General features: G+C 40.1%; 2 protein-coding genes and 2 pseudogenes across 3 annotated transcripts; 3 read left to right on the plus strand and 1 right to left on the minus strand.

Annotated features, from left to right (window-relative positions):
* Positions 1–1045: 1045 nt before the first annotated feature.
* Positions 1046–2968, plus strand: LOC121759608 (annotated as a pseudogene).
* Positions 2969–8571: 5603 nt separating this feature from the next.
* LOC121759530 lies at positions 8572–11504 on the plus strand (annotated as a pseudogene).
* Positions 11505–11675: 171 nt separating this feature from the next.
* On the minus strand, positions 11676–13697 carry LOC121759531 (zinc finger CCCH domain-containing protein 1-like). Of its 2 annotated transcripts, none has more exons than XM_042155149.1 (4): positions 13640–13697; positions 13418–13519; positions 12068–12906; positions 11676–11952 (listed from the first exon to the last, which is right to left on the minus strand). In XM_042155149.1, exons 2-4 carry the CDS (start codon positions 13470–13472, stop codon positions 11848–11850), a joined length of 999 nt encoding a protein of 332 aa, XP_042011083.1. In that variant the 5' UTR covers positions 13473–13519; positions 13640–13697; the 3' UTR covers positions 11676–11847. The 2 variants fall into 2 exon arrangements, with proteins under 2 accessions (XP_042011083.1, XP_042011084.1); XM_042155150.1 differs by having other exon boundaries at positions 13418–13532; positions 13640–13668.
* Positions 13698–14131: 434 nt separating this feature from the next.
* On the plus strand, positions 14132–18677 carry LOC121758466. The gene is made up of 9 exons (XM_042153863.1): positions 14132–14635; positions 15370–15409; positions 15544–15622; positions 15754–15799; positions 15880–15978; positions 16682–16750; positions 16821–17169; positions 17250–17404; positions 17498–18677. The coding sequence occupies exons 1-9, from the start codon at positions 14192–14194 to the stop codon at positions 18299–18301; spliced, it is 2085 nt and encodes a 694-aa protein (XP_042009797.1). The 5' UTR covers positions 14132–14191; the 3' UTR covers positions 18302–18677.
* Positions 18678–18767: the final 90 nt, after the last annotated feature.

Raw genomic sequence — 18767 nt, forward strand, 5'->3', positions numbered from 1 at the left:
ATCAGAGGCAGCAGGCGTATTGGGAGCGCATCGTCGAGCGCTACAATGCGGCGAAGCCGCCGAGCGCGTACAAGCGGCAACGAGAGCAGCTACACAAGCACTAGGACTAGTTGAAGAAGCAAATCAATCTGTTCTCGTCGGAGTACGAGAAGTGCGCGAGGGCCCAGGGGAGCGGCGAGAGCTTGAGCGACGTGCGCTCCAAAACTCTGTTGTCGTACCAGTTCCTGTACGGCGAGTTCAGGCACGAGGCCATCTGAGCGCTCTTGAGGGACAAGCAGAAGTTCCAAGGCGAGATTCTGCACACCGAGGCGTCAAAGAGGACGAAGAACACCGAAGCTGATGGTTATACGAGCGGTGAAAGCGGAACTCGTCCGGTGGACCTCAACCGGCCGTACGAGGACATTGAGAGTTCCGGCACACCGATGTCCTCCCTGCGTCCCATAGGCGTCAAGGCTGCGAAGGCCAAGGGGAAGGCGGTGGCGACATCATCCTCGACCTCCGCCGACCGATCGCCGATCGAGGTCCCGCTCCCGACCCCGCACCCGTCGACCGCCACGTACGAGAAGTTGGCAACAGCCTCGATGGTGAGGACGTTGTTGCAGACGCACAAAATGCTCAAGAAGTGTACGGACCCCGCCGAAGCCGAATATCTCCGGGGGTTGATCGATGAGCTGCGCCGGAAGTTGGGAATTGCGTAGATTTTAGCTAACTCAAAACGTGTAACTTTTGTTTAATGAATGCAATCTTCGCCGGTTTTTAGTTAATCGTTGTGTTTTTTAATTTAGTTTGCATTACATTTTTTAAAATATTTACATTAATTAACAAAACAATAATATAACATTTAAATTAATAACATATAGGGCGCACCTTAGGACGCTTCATTGCAGGTGGAGGGTAGGAGGATAAAACTGATGACGTGGCGCGCCATAGAGCGCGCCTTAGGGCGCCCCATTGCTAATAGCCTTAAGAACAAATTATGCAAATGTACTTAGCTGTGGTAGATCAAAAGTACTTAGCTTTGGTACATTAAAGCTATACCTATGATTCATTTTCTATCATTTATTCTAGATTATTGAAGGATTATGTTTACATAAGATTTTTTGTTTTCCTAAAAATATAGGTAAAGTTGGAAACATGCATATCCATCAATCAATTGCCGGATGAAGATAAAATGGAAAATGATAAATATATCTTCAAAGAGGGGTTTTGTGATAAACCCTAGCTAAACCACCCAGGTCAGTCATTCCACGAATTCAAATCTCTTCTCGACTGATTCGTGAACACATCACACATAGATGCTATTGGGCTAATTTCTTCTGTTAATTGTTGCGATATATTGATATATGTTCCCTGCTCGATAGTTTCAAATTGATTATGGAGCCTAAATTCTTACTTTCCTCGCCCAAATTGCCACCATCAGCTTGTGCTGTCCCATTTTTTTGTCATGTACTTCACCCCCGCTTCTGAAATGTAAACCGTATGCGAATTTCGGTTTATCAACTACTTGTGGAAATTTGAGCAAGACTTCATTTATGGGCCAGAATTTAGTCTTGACGGGAAATAATGAATCTCGGACAAACTCGAGGAAATATTTTCCGGTTATCAGAACTGGTGTTGTTGAATAAATTTCCGGCTGTGTTTGAGATTGTGGAAGGTGTTTATTCCCTTCGGTTCAAGTTGACTCCTGAGGCCGAGAAACTTTACCTCGAGGAGATGAAGATTAGGAATGAAATGGAGGATTTGTTGGTTATTAAGTTGAGGAAACTGTTGATGATGTCGATTGATAAGCGGATTCTGTTGGAGAAGATTGCTCATTTGAAGACTGATTTGGGGCTTCCGTTGGAGTTTAGGGATACTATATGTCAACGATACCCACAGTATTTCAAGTTTGTTGCAACGGGACGTTGGCCTGCGCTGGAGTTGACTCATTGGGATCCTGAGCTTGCTGAAGACGAGAATAGGCTGTGAGAAGCGGAAGAGAGAGATTTGATTATTGATCGTGTGCCTATGTTCAATAGAGTTAAGCTACCAAAAGGGCTTCATCTTTCGAAAGGTGAGATGAGAAGGATTTCTCTGTTTAGAGATATGCCTTACATTTCGCCTTATTCTGATTTTTCGAATTTGAGGCCTGGTAGCCCCGAAAAGGAGAAACATGCTTGTGGTGTTGTTCATGAGATCTTGAGCCTCACTCTTGAGAAGAGAACACTTGTGGATCATTTAACCCATTTTTGGGAGGAATTTAGATTCTCCCAACAGCTAAGAGGCATGGTGATTAGGCATCCGGATATGTTCTATATATCACTCAAGGGGGATAGAGACTCAGTTTTCCTCCGTGAAGCTTATCGTGATTCTGTGTTGTTAGATAAAGACAAGATGCTGCTTATCAAGGAGAAGCTTCGCGCACTAGTTAATGCTCCAAGATTCCCCAAGAGAAATGTTCGTAGGACTGACTCAGGTGAAGCTGAAGGAACAGGGCAAGAAGACATGTCAGATGAAGAGGATGGGGATGAGTGGTCTGACATTGACAATGTGGGAAGCGATGAAGATGGTGATGGAGAAGATTGTGATGATGAATGGAGCAATGATGATGAAGACGATGTGCCTCCAGACTTCAATGATGGACAAGATGAGCCATTGCCTAGTTTAGAAAGGAGCAAACCAGCTGGTAGAGTTAATGGCGCAACGAAGAAGAGTGATGATAAAGTTCTTTCTCCTGTTTTCCCAGATGGCACACCAAGAGAACGCTGGTAAATATGAGGTTTATTATGTCTACAGATCAATAGGTCCATCTCAAGGTACTTCTCAAGAATACAAGGAATTAATACACGGTCACTGCTTGTTTTGATCTTGTTGTATCTTTCTTTCAATTAGTTTATTTATGAGATGTATTATGTAGAACTTCTTATCCATGTGAAAATGCATCTTACTTTTCTTAAACATAAACATATGATCTTAAAATTTCAGTCTACCTTCTTTTTGAAACTCTATATGCTTTTACTTTGCATTGTTGCATTTTCACATTTTGCAGCATGCTACATTTCCTTGTTCATATAACTATTCTTATTCTAAAGTAAATGTCCACCTCATTGTTCTCCATATGCTATAATGGGCCAAAGTCGTACTACAACATGGATATATGATTTGCACTTCTGTTAAAAAGAAGCAGAAAGTATATCACCAGTGCAATTTCATTTATTGAGGATATGGTTCGATAAATGCTTTAGTCGCATTTGAAAAGGCAAGCTATCATCCCGGTTGATGTTTGATGGAGTACTTGATATGGAAGTTTCTGAGAGATTTCATGCTAACTCAGATCACCACGCTAAGTTGCTAACAAACATATATTCCTCTAGAGTAAAACCTACAGTGTCTGATGCTCTAGCTTGATGAGTATATTGCTGATTATGGTTCTTATGTCATGTATATTGCTGTTTCCTTTTTTATTTGCTCTTCACAAAATGGATACGATGTTGCAATAAAAAAAAAGATAATTCTACATTGGCTGCTCTACTTGCTTGTTCTGTTGCCCTACTTTATATGCTTTATTTTCAAAAGTAGACAGTAACATCCATTCAGAATAAGATATGAAATGTTTCTCTGTTTATATGGTACATCTGGCACCAATAATGCACATGATCTATGTGTGTGTGTTAGTAAATTCAAATGGGGGGGTGGGGGGTGGGGGGTGGGGGTGGGAACCTCAGAATTTGATAACATGGTTTTTTTGTCAGTACCTAACAAAATTTACTGTGATTATTCATCTTATAATTTCCCAAATAATCCTTCTTTCCTATTTGCTATTCTGTTGTACAAAAATCATAGTAAATCATAAATTGATGAGCAAAGCTTATTTTGGCTCTGTATATATCTTCTTTAGTTGAATGGAGATCAAACATACTTCCATGGATTCCTCAATACCATGTGTTTCATGTGTTACTAGTTTACTATTGATATCTCTGTTAGGAACACTATAAATCTTTTTTGTTTGTGAAAGTGTGGGGAGCTGAAAATTTTGGTAAAAGGGAGAGTACCAGGTAAATAAAATAACCTACTTTATCTTTCCTTTTTTTCTTTATAGTGCTAACAATGTTGGTTATGTTTGTTCAGGAAAAGTTTTTCCAGAGTGAATGTGAGTGCCATGCAGACGAGGTATTACAAATTTACACGTATTTATTCGACAGAACACAGATTTACCAATTAAAACAGCTTGTCTTTCTATATTTCACACTATTATTGAATCTTTTTATGATGGGATTTCAGATCTTAGATCTGTTTAATATTCCCATACTCTACTTATCTGTATGAGACGCGGCACCTCAGAAGTTTCTCATATGTAAGTAAAAGCAAATTATATATGTACACCTATCCAAAAACATGAGAGTTTTCTATTCATATAATGACTCATTGACATGAATGCTTCAACCCAAATTCTTTCAACTGCATCCATCCACTCATGCAAGATCAAGGGGTCAAAAGGAATCGAACATGATTAATAATTGAGATAGATGCCTGCGATGCTTCATTCTTGGCTTTGGAGGGTTGACTTCTGTGTCTGAGGGCCATATCTTTTTTCTGCTTAGATTAGGAACAATATATCATGAATCAAACGAATCTGGTTTGGCCATTCATGTCTAGTACCTAAGATATTTAGGTCCCACCATACTTTTTATCCGAGCCTTCGCAATTTCTCTTGACTTTGTGGCTATAAATAGGCTTCTACGTTGTTGCATAATGCTTATACCCTCATCCATAGCTTACTTACAATGCATTAGGTATATCGTTCGAAAGCTACGATTGCTATTCTCCCTCAAGGGCTTCTGACCCTTTGCATGCTTAGTTTCTTCAAGAAACGGTTTCTAAAAGAATGGTAGTGACCAGTGATGAAACTTGGCCAGGAGGCATTGGGGGAGAAGTAGCAATCCATGGTTTTTTGCAGCTTTGCTTTCGCTCGTTTTCCACCACTGGAGCTTTTGTTGTCTCTCTCCCTCGAGGGTTTCTGGTGTAGTCGTAATGAAATTACGCCCAGACCCTTGAGGGTTGGAGACAACAGAATCTTTCTGTGGTTCTCTGCAGCCTAGACGATCAAGTTGTATTTGTGTTTGTGTGTTGCGTGCATGCCCGTTTTTCTGCTGGATGTTTATGAACCATTGTTTTTTCAAGAACTAACAGTTGTTTGTAGGAAACGTTGTCGGACAAAGTGGTGGATTTGTTCATGGATGTTCAAAGGTGGAGAATGTCTGGAAGTTTGTTTCTTAGAATTAAGAACTGGCCTACCGTAGTCTGTGTTGATTCTTCTATTCTTGATTTTCTTTCAATGCAGAAAGGTGAATTAGAAGTTGGAACTCGGAATCTTGTAGCTTTTGAAGATTTGTTGACGTCTCCAAACCGAACCGGCCCGGAACCGTCGCCGGCGGTTCCGAACCGGAACCGGAACCGGAACCGTCACCGGCGGTTCGAACCGGCACCGGAACCGCCGGGCCGGTTCCGGTTCCTCATTTTATGCAAACCGTAACCGGCGGTTCCGAACCGGCGGTTCGGCGGTTTCCGACACAATTTCAGGCCTACTCCCTAGCCTTTTCACAATTTCAGGGTTAAACCGGCGGTTCCGGACCTAAACCGGCGGTTTCCCACCGCAATTTTCAAAATTTGAAAATTCAAACGGTCCGTAAACCGCCGGTTCCACCGAAAACCGGCGGTTTCGGCGGCGAACCGGCGGTTTCGGCGTTATTTTTCAAAATTTGATTTTTTTTTTAAATTTTTAATCACAATTTTCCCCTATAAATACCCCCTCCCCCTCCTCTTCCATTTCTACTCACCTCATTCTTGTGTTAATAAGAATTTCTCTCTCAATCTCAATTTCTCTATTCTTCATCCTCATTCTCTCAAGTTGTGTACGTTGTTTGCGCTCATAATTTACTCACGTTGTTCTTGTTCACGTTATCATATAGTCATATTCACATAAACACTACTATCTATTCTCTACTTCCAATTTCCATAATATCATGTCTTTATCTCGTCGTGGTGGTGATCGGGGCAAGGGCATTGCTCAAGATCAAAGTGACTCTCGGCGTCGTCGTGCCCCTTCTAGAGCACAAGTTGCGGAGGAGGTGGGAAGGCGAGCCGCTCTTCGATTACAAGTAAGTTCTAAACTTCTAAATTAAATGTTTTACTATGTTAATATGTTATAATAAGTTTTAATATGTTAGTAGTTTTTTAATATGTTTTATTATGTTATATGATATAAGTTTTAATATGTTAGTAAGTTTTAATATGTTTTAATATGTTATATGATAAGTCTTTAATTTGAGAGCACCATTTGGTATACTTGCTCGGAAAAAGATTATGTGCGGACTACCGCCTTTTCTTATATCCTTGTGCAAGATGGCCTATTGTGGAATGCCTCAGCGTGGTCCTTCTTTTGATTTATATGTTAGTATGTTTTAATATGTTATATGATAAGTCTTTAATTTGAGAGCACCATTTGGTATACTTGCTCGGAAAAAGATTATGTGCGGACTACCGCCTTTTCTTATATGCTTGTGCAAGATGGCCTATTGTGGAATGCCTCAGCGTGGTCCTTCCTTTGATTTATATGTTAGTATGTTTTAATATGTTTTAGTACGTTTTAATATGTTAATATGTTTTAATATGTTTTAGTAAGTTTTATATGTTTTAGTAAGTTTTAATATGTTTTAATATGTTATAATATGTTAGTATGTTTTAATATGTTAGTATGTTTTAATATGTTATAATATGTTAGTATGTTTTAATATGTTTTAGTAAGTTTTATATGTTTTAATATGTTTTAGTAAGTTTTAATATGTTAGTATGTTTTAATATGTTTTAGTAAGTTTTAATATGTTAATATGTTTTAATATGTTTTAATATGTTTAGCTTCTATTGATCTTCTATTGATCTTGAACCACTCCGAGCTTTGCAAACTGACGACGACGACAACTACATAAACCTTGCCCAAACATTCCAAATAAACCTCCCCCACCTCCCAAGCCTCCAAAGAAATTTTGAGTTCGACTTGCGGGCTCTCTTTCACGATTACGAAGTCAAGTACAATACTACCCACCAAGTTCGACCTAGACCCCCCCGTCAAACACAGAACTTTGGCTTCTTCCAAGTTGATGACCCCGACACCCAATCCCAATTGGCGGACCTATACGCCTTCAGCAGCGGAGGAAGGACGGCACATTCGGTAAGTGAGTTAGATTTATATTTAGACTCACACTTTTCATTCAATGAGGAAGAAGGAGGTCCCGTTCCCCAACAAATCGACGTCCTAGATTGGTGGTCTTCACACGAGAAAGATTTTCCCATCCTTGCATCAATGGCCAAGGAGATCTTTTCGGTTCCGGCTTCCACTGTCGCCGTCGAGTCCGCCTTTAGTGTTGGAGGCAACGTCTTGGACGACCGAAGAAGTAGGCTCACCGGACAAAACATGGAAGCCACCATGTTACTTGATGATTGGTGCTCCGCCGAAATTAGAGACCAAGAACCGGATTGGGACAAACTAGTAGTACAACCCGACCAAGACTACTTCCCCGACGAAGAAGAGTAGGCGCCAATACTTCCGATCAAGCCAAATAGGTAAGCAAGGTAAGAGAACTACGTGGACTTTGATTCCAAAATGCAATTGAGCATTGAGGATACGTATGCATCTCAACTTATATTTCAACTTAAATTTTAAATTTAAGTTTAAATTTAAGTTGAGCTCAAGTCCTTTTCCTTTATTTCTTTTTTCTCCCCTTTATTTCGAATATGTAATTTTGTAAATTGTAATGAAGACTTTAAGTCTTTTGTAATTTATAATTTTGAAGTTGTAATTTCTAATTTTTATGTTGTAATTTGTAAATTTTAACTTGTAATTTGTAATTTTAAAGTTGTAATTTGTAATTTTGAAGTTGTAATTTGTATCAATAAAATTACATTTGTACATCGCTTCATTCTAATGTTATTTACGCAAGTTTTTTTACATTTTAAACTTGAATTACAATTTACAAAATGCAAAAAAAAAATAAAAAAAAAAAAAAAAATCGGATAAACCGCCGAACCGCCGAACCGGCCCGGAACCGGGTAACAACCGACGGTTAGGCCGGTTCAAGTGAACCGGCGGTTCACGGTTCATAAACCGGAACCGTGCGGTCTTCGACGGGCCGGTTCCGGTTCTAACAAATCTTGAACCAGAACCGCCGGTTCCGAACCGTGAACCGGCGGTTCACGAACCGTGGTGACGTCTAAATATCCCTGCAAAGGAAATTTCCCATTTGTTCTACACATCTACGCAAGTAGTACTCCAGTTGATGAATCTTATATTCTTATTAGCCGTTGCCACAGGTTATTTTATTGGGAAATAAAATACTTACCACTACCTGTTTTCAAGAACCGACTGTTGCCACACCCACACATGGATCTTTATATAATAGGGTAAATTGTTAAAAGAAATTATAGTAGTAGTATAAAGTTTCATCGAATTTTTATCCGTACTATAATTTTGATTTGTTCACAAACTATCAAACAAATCATAAAAAGAGAATAACAAAGATCTGAGAGTGATTCTTTATCTTCAGTTGGGATAACCTTATCCACAAACAGAAACACAAAATCTAACTCCCTCCAAATTTCTTTACCAACCGCCATGTCTTGAGCTGCAGATGACTCCTTGCCAAAAAGTATAGATTCTGAGCTTAAATGGAAGCCATAAATACATTTCTTCACTTACCACATAGAAATTTCACCACCAAATTCAGCCACCTAAAATCTGCGGCAGTGCTTCACTTTCCGAGACATTGGCCAACCTTTCTTCACTCAGTACAGCCAAAGCAAGACATGCCCAGATCATAAAAATGCCAAATGAGGAAGATTCAGACATCAAGGTGCAGTCTTTGATGAGTTTGATCACATCATATTTGGAGCTCCGAGACTTCCACTCTGCAGCCATGGTGTTCTTCCTTGATTTGGAGCACAACTACTTGCACTGGAACACTTTCTTGGAGGATTTTAAGACTAAAGGTGGAGACCCTTACACAATATGGGAGTGGTTTTTGGGAGTGAAAATCTAGCCATGCTTCTCAAAATGTGTGCAAACCTGAGAGATTCATGGCTAGGTCTGGAGATTCATGCCTGCCTAATCCAGAGAGGCTTTGATCAAGATATGCATACAAAGGCTGCATTGATGAACTTCTATGGGAGCTGTTGGGGTTCGGATTCAGCAAAAAAGGTGTTCCATGAAACATCGGATCACACATCTCTGTTGTGGAATGAGGCTGTTTTGGTAGCTTTGAGGAATGAGGAATGGTTTAAGCAGTTTTCATCCACCAAGGTTGACAGCAATGCTTTCACCATTACAAGAGTTCTTCAAGCTTGTGGGAAGATGGGAGCTCTTGATGAGGGGAAGCAGATACATGGATACATCCTGAGAAAAGCAATCGAATCGAATTTATCCAAATGCAACTCACTCATCTTTATGTACTCGAAAAATGGCAATGTGGAACAAGCACGAGCTGTATTTGATCTTATGCAAAAAATCGAAACCTATCTACGTGGAATGCAATCATCTTTGGTTATGCAGCACATGGTCATCTTGAAGATGCATGGGAGCTATTGAATGAAATGGAAACTTACAATACTAAGCCGGATATCGTCACTTGGAACAGCCTTCTGTCTGGGCATCTTCATCATGGATCATGCCAAGAAGTGCATAACATCGTACAGCATATGCAGAATGGGGGGTTTTAAGCCAAACAACAGGTCCGTTACCACGGTTCTTCAAGCTGTGAGTGAGCTCCATTGCCTCCCCATTGGACAGGAAGTTCATTGCTATGTTATAAGAAATGGGATTGATTCTGATCTTCATGTAATGACTTCATTGCTAGACATGTATGTGAAGAATGGTGACTTAATTAGTGCTCGAGCTGTTTTTGATGGCATGGTGCGTAGAAACGTCTTTGCTTGGAACGCGATGATTTCTGGATATTCATTCAAGGGGGATTTTGAGAAAGCTGACAAACTCATGAAGCTTATGAATGAAGAGGGAGTCGAGCCAGATCTAGTCACATATAACAGCTTGGTGTCTGGCTACTCAGTGGCAGGGCGAATTGATGAAGCCCTAAACATGATAAAGCAAATCAAGGATTCAGGGTTAGCTCCCAAATGTGGTGTCATGGACTGCTCTTATATCAGGCAGTTGCCAAAACAGATACCACAGACAAGCGCTAGACTTCTTTTATCAGATGCAAGCAGAAGGTGTGAAGCCAAACTCGGCTACTATTGCAAGCTTATGTAGAGCTTGTGCAGGCTTCTCTCTTCTGCAAAGGGGGAAAGAGGCGCACTGCATTAGTATAAGAAATGAATACGTAGAAGACACGTTTGTGTGTACGTCCTTCATCGACATGTATAGCAAGTGTGGCAGTTTGGAGACTGCTTACCGTGTTTTTCAGCCAGCCGAGATCAAAACATTAGCTTCCTGGAACTCCATGATAATGGGATTTTCTTCGTATGGCCATGGGAAGGAAGCGATCTCTCTGTTCCACGGAATGCGGGAAGAAAAGAAACTCCAGCCAGATCCCATAACCATGACAGCTCTCCTCACAGGATGCAAGCATTCTGGTTTGATTGATGAAGGATGGAGACTCTTCGACAGCATGGAGACAGAATACGGGATAACTCCAACCATTCAACACTACTCCTGCATGGTGGATCTTCTTGCAAGGGCAGGATATCTTGACGAAGCATGGGATTTCATCAGTCAGATGCCAGTAGAGCCCGATTCAACAGTCTGGGGGGCGATTCTTGGATCTTGTCGAACTCATGGCAGCCTCCAGCTGGGAGAGATTGCTGCAAAACAACTCTTCAAGTTAGAACCAGAGAATCCTGCTAACTATGTGATGCTAATGAACATGTATACAGCTTCAGAAAGATGGGATGACGTAGACAGGGTCCGGGATTTGATGGAACGTCGTTCGCTGAATATAGGAAATGTCTGGAGCTGGATAGAAATCAACAACACAGTCCATGATTTTTCAGCATCAGGGAAGCCACATCAAAAAGATGGAGAAGTCTACTTTGAACTGTATCATCTAGCATCTGAAATCAAGAGCATGTAAACACTGACGACGAGAGGGGGAAGGAGAAGGAGAAGGCACTGCTCTCTCATACAGAGAAAAGAGCAATCACATTCGGCCTGATCCAAACAAGGACCAATACACCAGTCAGGGTCATCAAGAATACAACAATTTGTGCAGACTGCCACACCTTTGCCGAATACACTTCCCTGGCAAGAAAGCGCGAAATCATCCTCAAAGATGGAATACGGTTTCACCATTTTAAAGAAGGCAAGTGTTCATGCAGAGAGTTGTTGCGATGAAACCATGTAAATTGTTGACTTAAACGAGCATGACACTCGTCTCTGTACATACCAAGAGGTGGAGATTACAGCATTGAATATACAAATTCTTTGTATCATTTTTGAGATGATGATATTGTTCCCATTTCCAGTGCTTTTAAGCAAGCTCAGTGCCATGTAAAAACAGAAAAACGAAAATGGAAAAACCAGAGTTGTATCAAATTACAAAAAGTTTGGGGTGATTTTATGAATAATTAAGAACAGAGTAATAGCAAGAGCATCCGTGCTGAATCGAGGTGAGAGAAAGAGAGAAAACTGAAGAAAACATTAAACAGGGCAATAAATTGTGAAGGCTCTTCTCTAAGAATACATGACTAATTGTTCAATATACAACAGTATCCTCAAAAAAGGAAAAGTCGATACAAGTAATAAAATTGATCTTACAATGAGAAGAGAATAACAAACAGAATTTTGCCAAAACATTATTTGCGATGTCATTTTCCTTCAGCGGCCTTTCTCTTGCGTATCTCAAAGGCAGTATTGAATATCCCATAAGTAGGCTCATTGCAAACAAAGCACTTCTTATTTTTTGCATGATGCTGTGAGAAAAAAAACACCATCATAAGCAAAAAAGCAGATTCATTTTGATTCTCTGATATTTTGTACAAATAAGATAAAAGCATAAATGAGTAAGGAAAGATCAAATTATAGTACCTTCAACGCACAATGCTCGCAGAAATAATGCTTGCACTTGGTCACGACAGCATCCACAAAAGGCTCCCTACAAATGAAGCAAGCGAATGGCAGCGCGTTCTCATCTTCCTCATCACTTGTTGCAGGACTGTCATCATCATCATCACCACCCTTATTTCTCATAGCCATTTTTCTAGCCCTCACCTTCTCCTTTTCGTCCCACTCCTGCTCAAGCTGCCAACCTGACTTGTAATCGCCTCTATCATGCATAAACTTGCACGAATCTCCATAACCACAGTAGCCAGTTTCTTTATAGTCTTTACAAATGTCAGGCTGATAGTCAAACCTTGCCGACACTCTTATGTGGGCAGATGCCCTCAGAGGTCCGTGAGCTCCACCAGCTTTTTCACTGGAAACAGTATGCTCTCTCCGGAATCCAGCCTTATAATCTGTATACCCATGTAAACCTTTATACAACTTCTCGTCTCCAGCACTCTTGTTCTTGCCCTTCAATGCCGCTTCAGCTTGCTTCAGAACACGCTCTCTAATCGCCCGGGCATCCCTTGAGAAGTCGGTCTCTGTCTCTAAAGTGGCAGTCGCCCTACTATCATTTTGGACCTGAATTTCTCTGGACGACTCATACTCAAAGACAGATTCTTTCTGTTTTTCAGGCTCAGACCCTTTCGAAGTTTTCAACGGACCACTAGAAAATAGCAGCTTGTTGTCAGCTGCAGCCAGTTTCTTCTTATTATACACCACTGAGCTCCCAGAGTTAGAATCTTCTTCACCTTCCGCCTCTTCAACGGCGGTTCGTTTCCTAATGTTCTTCCCCTTTGATGGCTTCCTAAAGAAATTACACACTGGAAATAAGATCATTTCAGCATATGAATAACTCTAATTTGGGAAGAAATTGTCAAATCTTTTCGGATTTCTCACATGAATACAGCTGACTTTAGTGTAAAACAAAAAAAACATCTACTCCATTATGCATCAAAATCAAATACTCTGAGAATTAGAAACTTCAAAATAGAACTCAGTGAAACAGTGCATAAATTTGAGGAAATATTTATACAGTGCCATCCCCCTTTGACAATTGCAGTACCGAAACCCTAACTATGGAACAAATCACAGAATTCACTCGCAATTCTCACACAAACTCCACATTTAAAGCGAAATACATTAAGGTAGAATAACATACGAAATTCCAGCTACTATATAACGATCCAAATCAACTTGGCTATGAATCAGAAACATAAAAAAAGGAACAAAATCAAACATAAGCATTGAATCTTAGGCAAAAAAAAATTACACGCACCTTCGTGTATATAACTCTAGATTTCTACTAAGGCAAAAAAGTTTATCAGAACTCACCGTTAGAACCCTCAGCGGAGGCGCCGGCGCCTCCATCAGCTTCTTCTCCCGCCATAGCCGCGATTTCTTCTTCGTCGCAGCTTATTTAGGTTTGCACTAAAACTATACCAAAAAACTTTTAAAATTTTGATTTATTACATTCAAGTCCAAATCATTTTATGTTAATCGAAATAGGAAAAGGGAAGGAAGAGAAGTAAAAATACAAAGAAAGAGAAAACTTACCGGAAGCGAAGCGGCTAGGAGAAGAAGATATAAAAATGACATAATTTGATTTGTATTGATATTTGGTTGGTAATTAATTAGTGGTCTGGTCCATATTAATATAATACACTTTTTATTTATTAATACTGGCAAAGAAAAATCTTAATTTTGTAGTAGTATTAATTTGTTTCATTTTTATTTTCCTTCCAACTCCATATTACGCAAGTTTTGCATTGGGGAATGATATAGTAAGAGTAATAAATAATAAGTTTCTGTGGACCCTAATTTTCTCACATGACATAATTTTGGAAATTGGAAACTGAATCCATGATAATTTGAATTTAAAATGAATACCAATTCATACATAAATATAGTTAGCTGTCCAATTTAGTAAACATAACTAACATTATTTTGCATGTCCAAAAACAGAGTAATTTCTCTATCCAATTCAAAAAGAACAAAAACGGCGTCGTTTGGAAATAGTTAAGTTTCCAATTGTATGCAGTGAAAAGAGAAAAAATAAAAAGGCTCTCTCTCTTTCTCTCTCTTCTCTCACTCCAAAACCCAAAGACAATGGGTAAGGTACCAACTGCGGCAGCAGCAACAACCGAGATGAAGAGAAAGAAGAAAGGCCGTCCTTTGAAGAACCCCCCTCCTCTCTCCACCCCACCAAAAACCCCTCTTTCCAATTCCACAAGCCGACGATCCACGCGCCGGAACCCTAACAATCATGATTCTCCGCCGCGGCCGGAATTCGACGACGACGAAGACGAGCGCAAGGAGAAGAAGGTCAAGCTCGTCGTTCGCCTGCCTCAATCGGATGACAAGACTGTTGCCGATGAGAAGAATCAGCACCAGCTCCAGCACAGCGGCCGGCATTCCCACGATTCCAATTCTGGTTCTGAGTCCGGGTCGGGCTATGATTCTGACCCTGAGGATGAGGATCGGGAGGGTTCCGCGAAGAAACGCAAGATAATTGACGACGATGGCGGATCTGACGATGGGGGTTTGGATCAGGTTTAGATTTTTTTTGAAATTGCACGGGATTTCGCGTGGTTCATCTAGAGTCTTTGCTGAAAATATTTGATTTGCATTTGCTTGCTAATAAATTTATTTTTTATGTGAATAATGCGAAGCTAAAGTTTCTATCTTGGGAATATTTTGGCCCCGGAATATCTGGGGGGTTTAAAATGTGGGTTTTGATCTGAAGGGCTTCTGGAATTTCCCGCTCAAAACATTATTGTTTTACTTTTTTTCTTTTTTTTTATGCTGTAGCTTCTGACGATCTGAAGTGAATGTTGTGTTTTGACTCAGTCAAGTTTAAGTCGCTACAATAAAACAGATTAATGATTTTGTTTCCTTGTGAATCTGTGATTTTTACATGATTTCTTTACGTTTCTGTATTTTCTTAAGTAAAACATACATTTATAAACAATCTTGTATATAATCTACTTCGAGTCTATTTATGAAAACCATTCCTTTTCCAAGTACAGAAGTTTGTCAATATATCCATATATTTATCACAACGTTAGAGCCTACAACTTCTATTTTTGTCATTTTTTACAGTATAATAACATTGTGTTTGCATGAAAATTCAATTTTGGCTTTACTTGAATTGATTATTGGGGTATAATTTTCTCTTTGGGACTTCTGATGCTATTTTTTAATTAACCGATTTTATGTAGTAATTGCTTATTTTGAGTGAGTATTGTGGGGGTTTTGAATCATGATGGTTGCATTGATCTTTGCAGGATAAAGAGGTCTTGAAAGCGACAGACACTCCTCTACAAGGTTTAACTCATGATTTTAGGAGTTAGGACACAAATTTAAAGATAAATAAAATTTCTTTTAGTTGAGAAATTATGTAGGGGATTGCGTTCATGTTGCCATTTGACTGTGGACTCTCATTTAATTTTTGTGGGCAGTATCACCCATGGAGTCTGGTCCCACAGCTCCTTTACCTGAAAAAAAGTTGTTGGTCTTCATTCTTGACAGGCTTCAAAAGTATGTACTTACTTTTGTACTTCTTTTAGTTTCGGTTGATGCTTATCTTTTTTTACCTTTCTTGGACTCTTTTATTTTGGTCCTCCATCACTAGTTTTCAGCAATAGTTTCTTGGATTTATCTTGATGCAGGAAGGACACATATGGGGTATTTTCTGAGCCAGTGGATCCTGACGAGGTGATGACACCATGCCAGATTGTTTATTATATCATACCGTTCTCTTTTTCTGCTGCTGACCTAGACAATTTTTCCTGCAGCTGCCTGATTATTTTGACATAATAAAGCATCCAATGGATTTTGGAACTGTTAGGAAGAAACTTGAGAGTAGGGCTTACAAAAACTTGGATGAGTTGGAGGTTGGTTAGATGATGAGAAACTGAACTTTCAAGCTTATAATATAATGCTGTACTCATTGTCTTTGTTTCATTTCTTTTTTGGTGGTTGAAATGGTTGGATAGTGTGGTAGGGTTAGGTCAATTAGGTTTCCAGAATGGTTATCTTAATGAACTCAGTTTTTTTATTAATCGGTCTTATTTTTCACCAAGATCCTAAATTCCGTGGTTTTTGGAGATAACTTATTTAAGAAAAATATCAAAATGGAAGTTGAAAGCTTTGTGCTAAGAGTAGATTTACTGCTACTTGAATGTTATGCGACTTCCGGTGCCTTGACCATGAACTTGCTAAAACAGTAGTTTTTGGGCATAATGATCATTAGATGCTTCCAGAACCAATACAAGCGCCAAGAATTTATCAGGATATGCACATTATGCCATTGACTTGACTTTGTTGAGCTTCTTTTTATTCATTAGGTATTTTATTGTAGTATTATATGGTTTAGGGAATTATTTACACGTACTCTAGGGATTGTGCCGGTAAAGGCAAGGTTTCATACCTTCATGGATTGATTATTAATTATATTATCGCTCACATTTTTCTGTTTTCTGTACTAGAGCTTGGTTCATTATATTCTTGTCAATGCAGTTTTGGTTTCTTCTATCATGTAATTGAGGCAAAAAGCGATGCGATTGCAACTGAATTTCACTCAATTTTTTATATCAGGCTGATGTAGATTTGATATGCTCGAATGCCATGCAATATAATGCTTCGGATACGGTCTATTTTCGGCAGGTTTGCCTTCTTACCAATTTATGCCTTGTTTCCTAGTTAATCCTTCTATCTGAACAATGGGTAACATTAGGGACGGGCTATACAAGAGCTTGCAAAGCGAGACTTTAAAAATCTGAAGCATGAAGGTGCTGATGGTGTACCCCAGCCCAAGATAGTGCGGAGAGGCAGGCCACCAAGTAGTAAGAATCAAAAGAAAGCTATTGAGACATCCCCAGTAGATCGTGTTGGTACTGACCTTTCTTCGGGTGCAACTCTTGCTAATGGAGAAGATAAGGCAACAGGATCTAATTCGTACAATCTAAGAAAGGCATCACCATTACTTAGGTACAGGTCCTCTGACTCATTTTTGTCACCTTACACCTCAAGAAATGGTGAAAACTACTCTGAGTATTCGACGGATTGGAATAATGAATTTCCAGGTATTTGTCCGGATGCTTTGTCAAAGTCCTCATCAGTAGTTAATTTCATGCAATGAGTTAACCCCTTTTCCAACTTGCAGCATCAATTTTAAGGGCTGACAATAAATATGGAAAAAAACAGTTTATAGTGGATGAGAACAAGCGCGAGACCTATAGACAATTTGATCCGATATCTTTAGGCGACAATTCACCCGTTTTATATCATTCAAATGGAAACATGAAGCGACTTGTCCCGGTATATTTCTTCAGCAAAGCTGGGAAATTTGTTAAGTTGTATGTACGCTTCATTTCAAGTACCTAACTTACCCATCCCATTCCCTGCTTGTAGGTGGGTCTTCATGAAGCCCTTGCTTATGCTCGAAGCCTGGCCAGGTATGCTGCAAAGCTTGGCCCCACAGCCTGGAAGATGGCATCGAAGAAGATAGAGGCCATCTTACCTGCAGGGGTACAATATGGTCCTGGCTGGGTGGGTGAGAATGGAGCACCTCCCCAGCCATTGCCTACCTCAATTGCAAATCAGAGATCATTTGCTGGTGATTTTAATGCAAGGAAACTTGTTACACCCCCAACTTCCGGCTTAAATCCTCCTGTCGGGGGTGGGCCCTGTGAAGCCATGGTCGAAGCTGTTAAGAAACTGAACAGCCAAATTGAGGTGGCGGGACAAGGTGACGTCTCTTCTTGGAGAACACAATTCCCACCCCAGCAAAATCACATGCACAACTCCCATAGAAATGGTTTTAGCGGAATGTTTGGGTCATCTGCAGCAGGTTCTGCTAGAGCAGCAGGGCCACAACCTTCAGTTTCGGAAGGGGTCTCTGCTCCATCTCCAAAGGTGGAAACAGTATCCCCAAGAAGTCGTTCATCAAGTCATTCTTCAGTTATTGAGCAAGCTAAGTTGCCAGAAGGCAATAACGGTGTACCCCCTGGATTTCAAACAGCACAGGTTAAGTCCTCTACTTCCGTTGGAGAAGCTGATATGTGGAGCTCTGTCAAATCTTCGTGGCCAGTGCAGCAGCAAAGATATAACCTTGCAGTTCCACCAGACCTGAATGTTAGAGTCCCAGCCGGCTCACCTGGTTCAAGCCTGCAAATTAGTTCACCACAACAGCCGGATCTGGCATTACAACTCTGAATATTATTCATCCATTTTTAGGCTGCAGCTCTTTGGTGTTGTCAGTGAAAAAAATAAACTCTGGCTTACAATGAAGGCCTGCAGGTCGACGACAGAGTTCATCAGAAAGCTTGTATAGATCAATCGTGTATCTAATTCTTTAGGCAGAGTTGAAGAATGTTTTAACATTTATGACTTGGACAATGACCGACCGGGCAAGGGGAGTTAATAGGAGCGACACCAGGGGATAGCAAGGGTTTAGGTTGTCTGAGTAGGTTGGATTACATAGATAGGTTTCTCCATTTGGATATGAATCAACATTAAGTGTAACAATATTTACATGAGCTCATTTATTAGGTCCAAATACTTTGACAGGTCTGGATTTTTTGTCTAGTAACTGTGATATCTTATTAATAGAGCTCAAACGGGCCATATTTCATATCCGGTTCTCTTTCCGATACAATTACTCATATCTAGACTTGATTTA

Source organism: Salvia splendens, chromosome 12 (assembly GCF_004379255.2).
Source record: "Salvia splendens isolate huo1 chromosome 12, SspV2, whole genome shotgun sequence".
NCBI lineage: Eukaryota > Viridiplantae > Streptophyta > Magnoliopsida > Lamiales > Lamiaceae > Salvia > Salvia splendens.

What these genes read in the sequence shown, in the direction of transcription:
- LOC121758466 (XM_042153863.1), top strand. Translation starts at nt 14,192, where the DNA reads ATGGGTAAGGTACCAACTGCGGCAGCAGCAACAACCGAGATGAAGAGA. An exon ending in ATTCTTGACAGGCTTCAAAA is followed by an intron (nt 15,623 to 15,753) that starts GTATGTACTTAC and finishes ATCTTGATGCAG; the next exon opens with GAAGGACACATATGGGGTAT. An exon ending in AAAACTTGGATGAGTTGGAG is followed by an intron (nt 15,979 to 16,681) that starts GTTGGTTAGATG and finishes TTTTTATATCAG; the next exon opens with GCTGATGTAGATTTGATATG.
- LOC121759531 (XM_042155149.1), bottom strand. Translation starts at nt 13,472, where the DNA reads ATGGCGGGAGAAGAAGCTGATGGAGGCGCCGGCGCCTCCGCTGAGGGT. An exon ending in CTCCGCTGAGGGTTCTAACG is followed by an intron (nt 12,907 to 13,417) that starts GTGAGTTCTGAT and finishes TCTTATTTCCAG; the next exon opens with TGTGTAATTTCTTTAGGAAG. An exon ending in GCGAGCATTGTGCGTTGAAG is followed by an intron (nt 11,953 to 12,067) that starts GTACTATAATTT and finishes TTTTTCTCACAG; the next exon opens with CATCATGCAAAAAATAAGAA.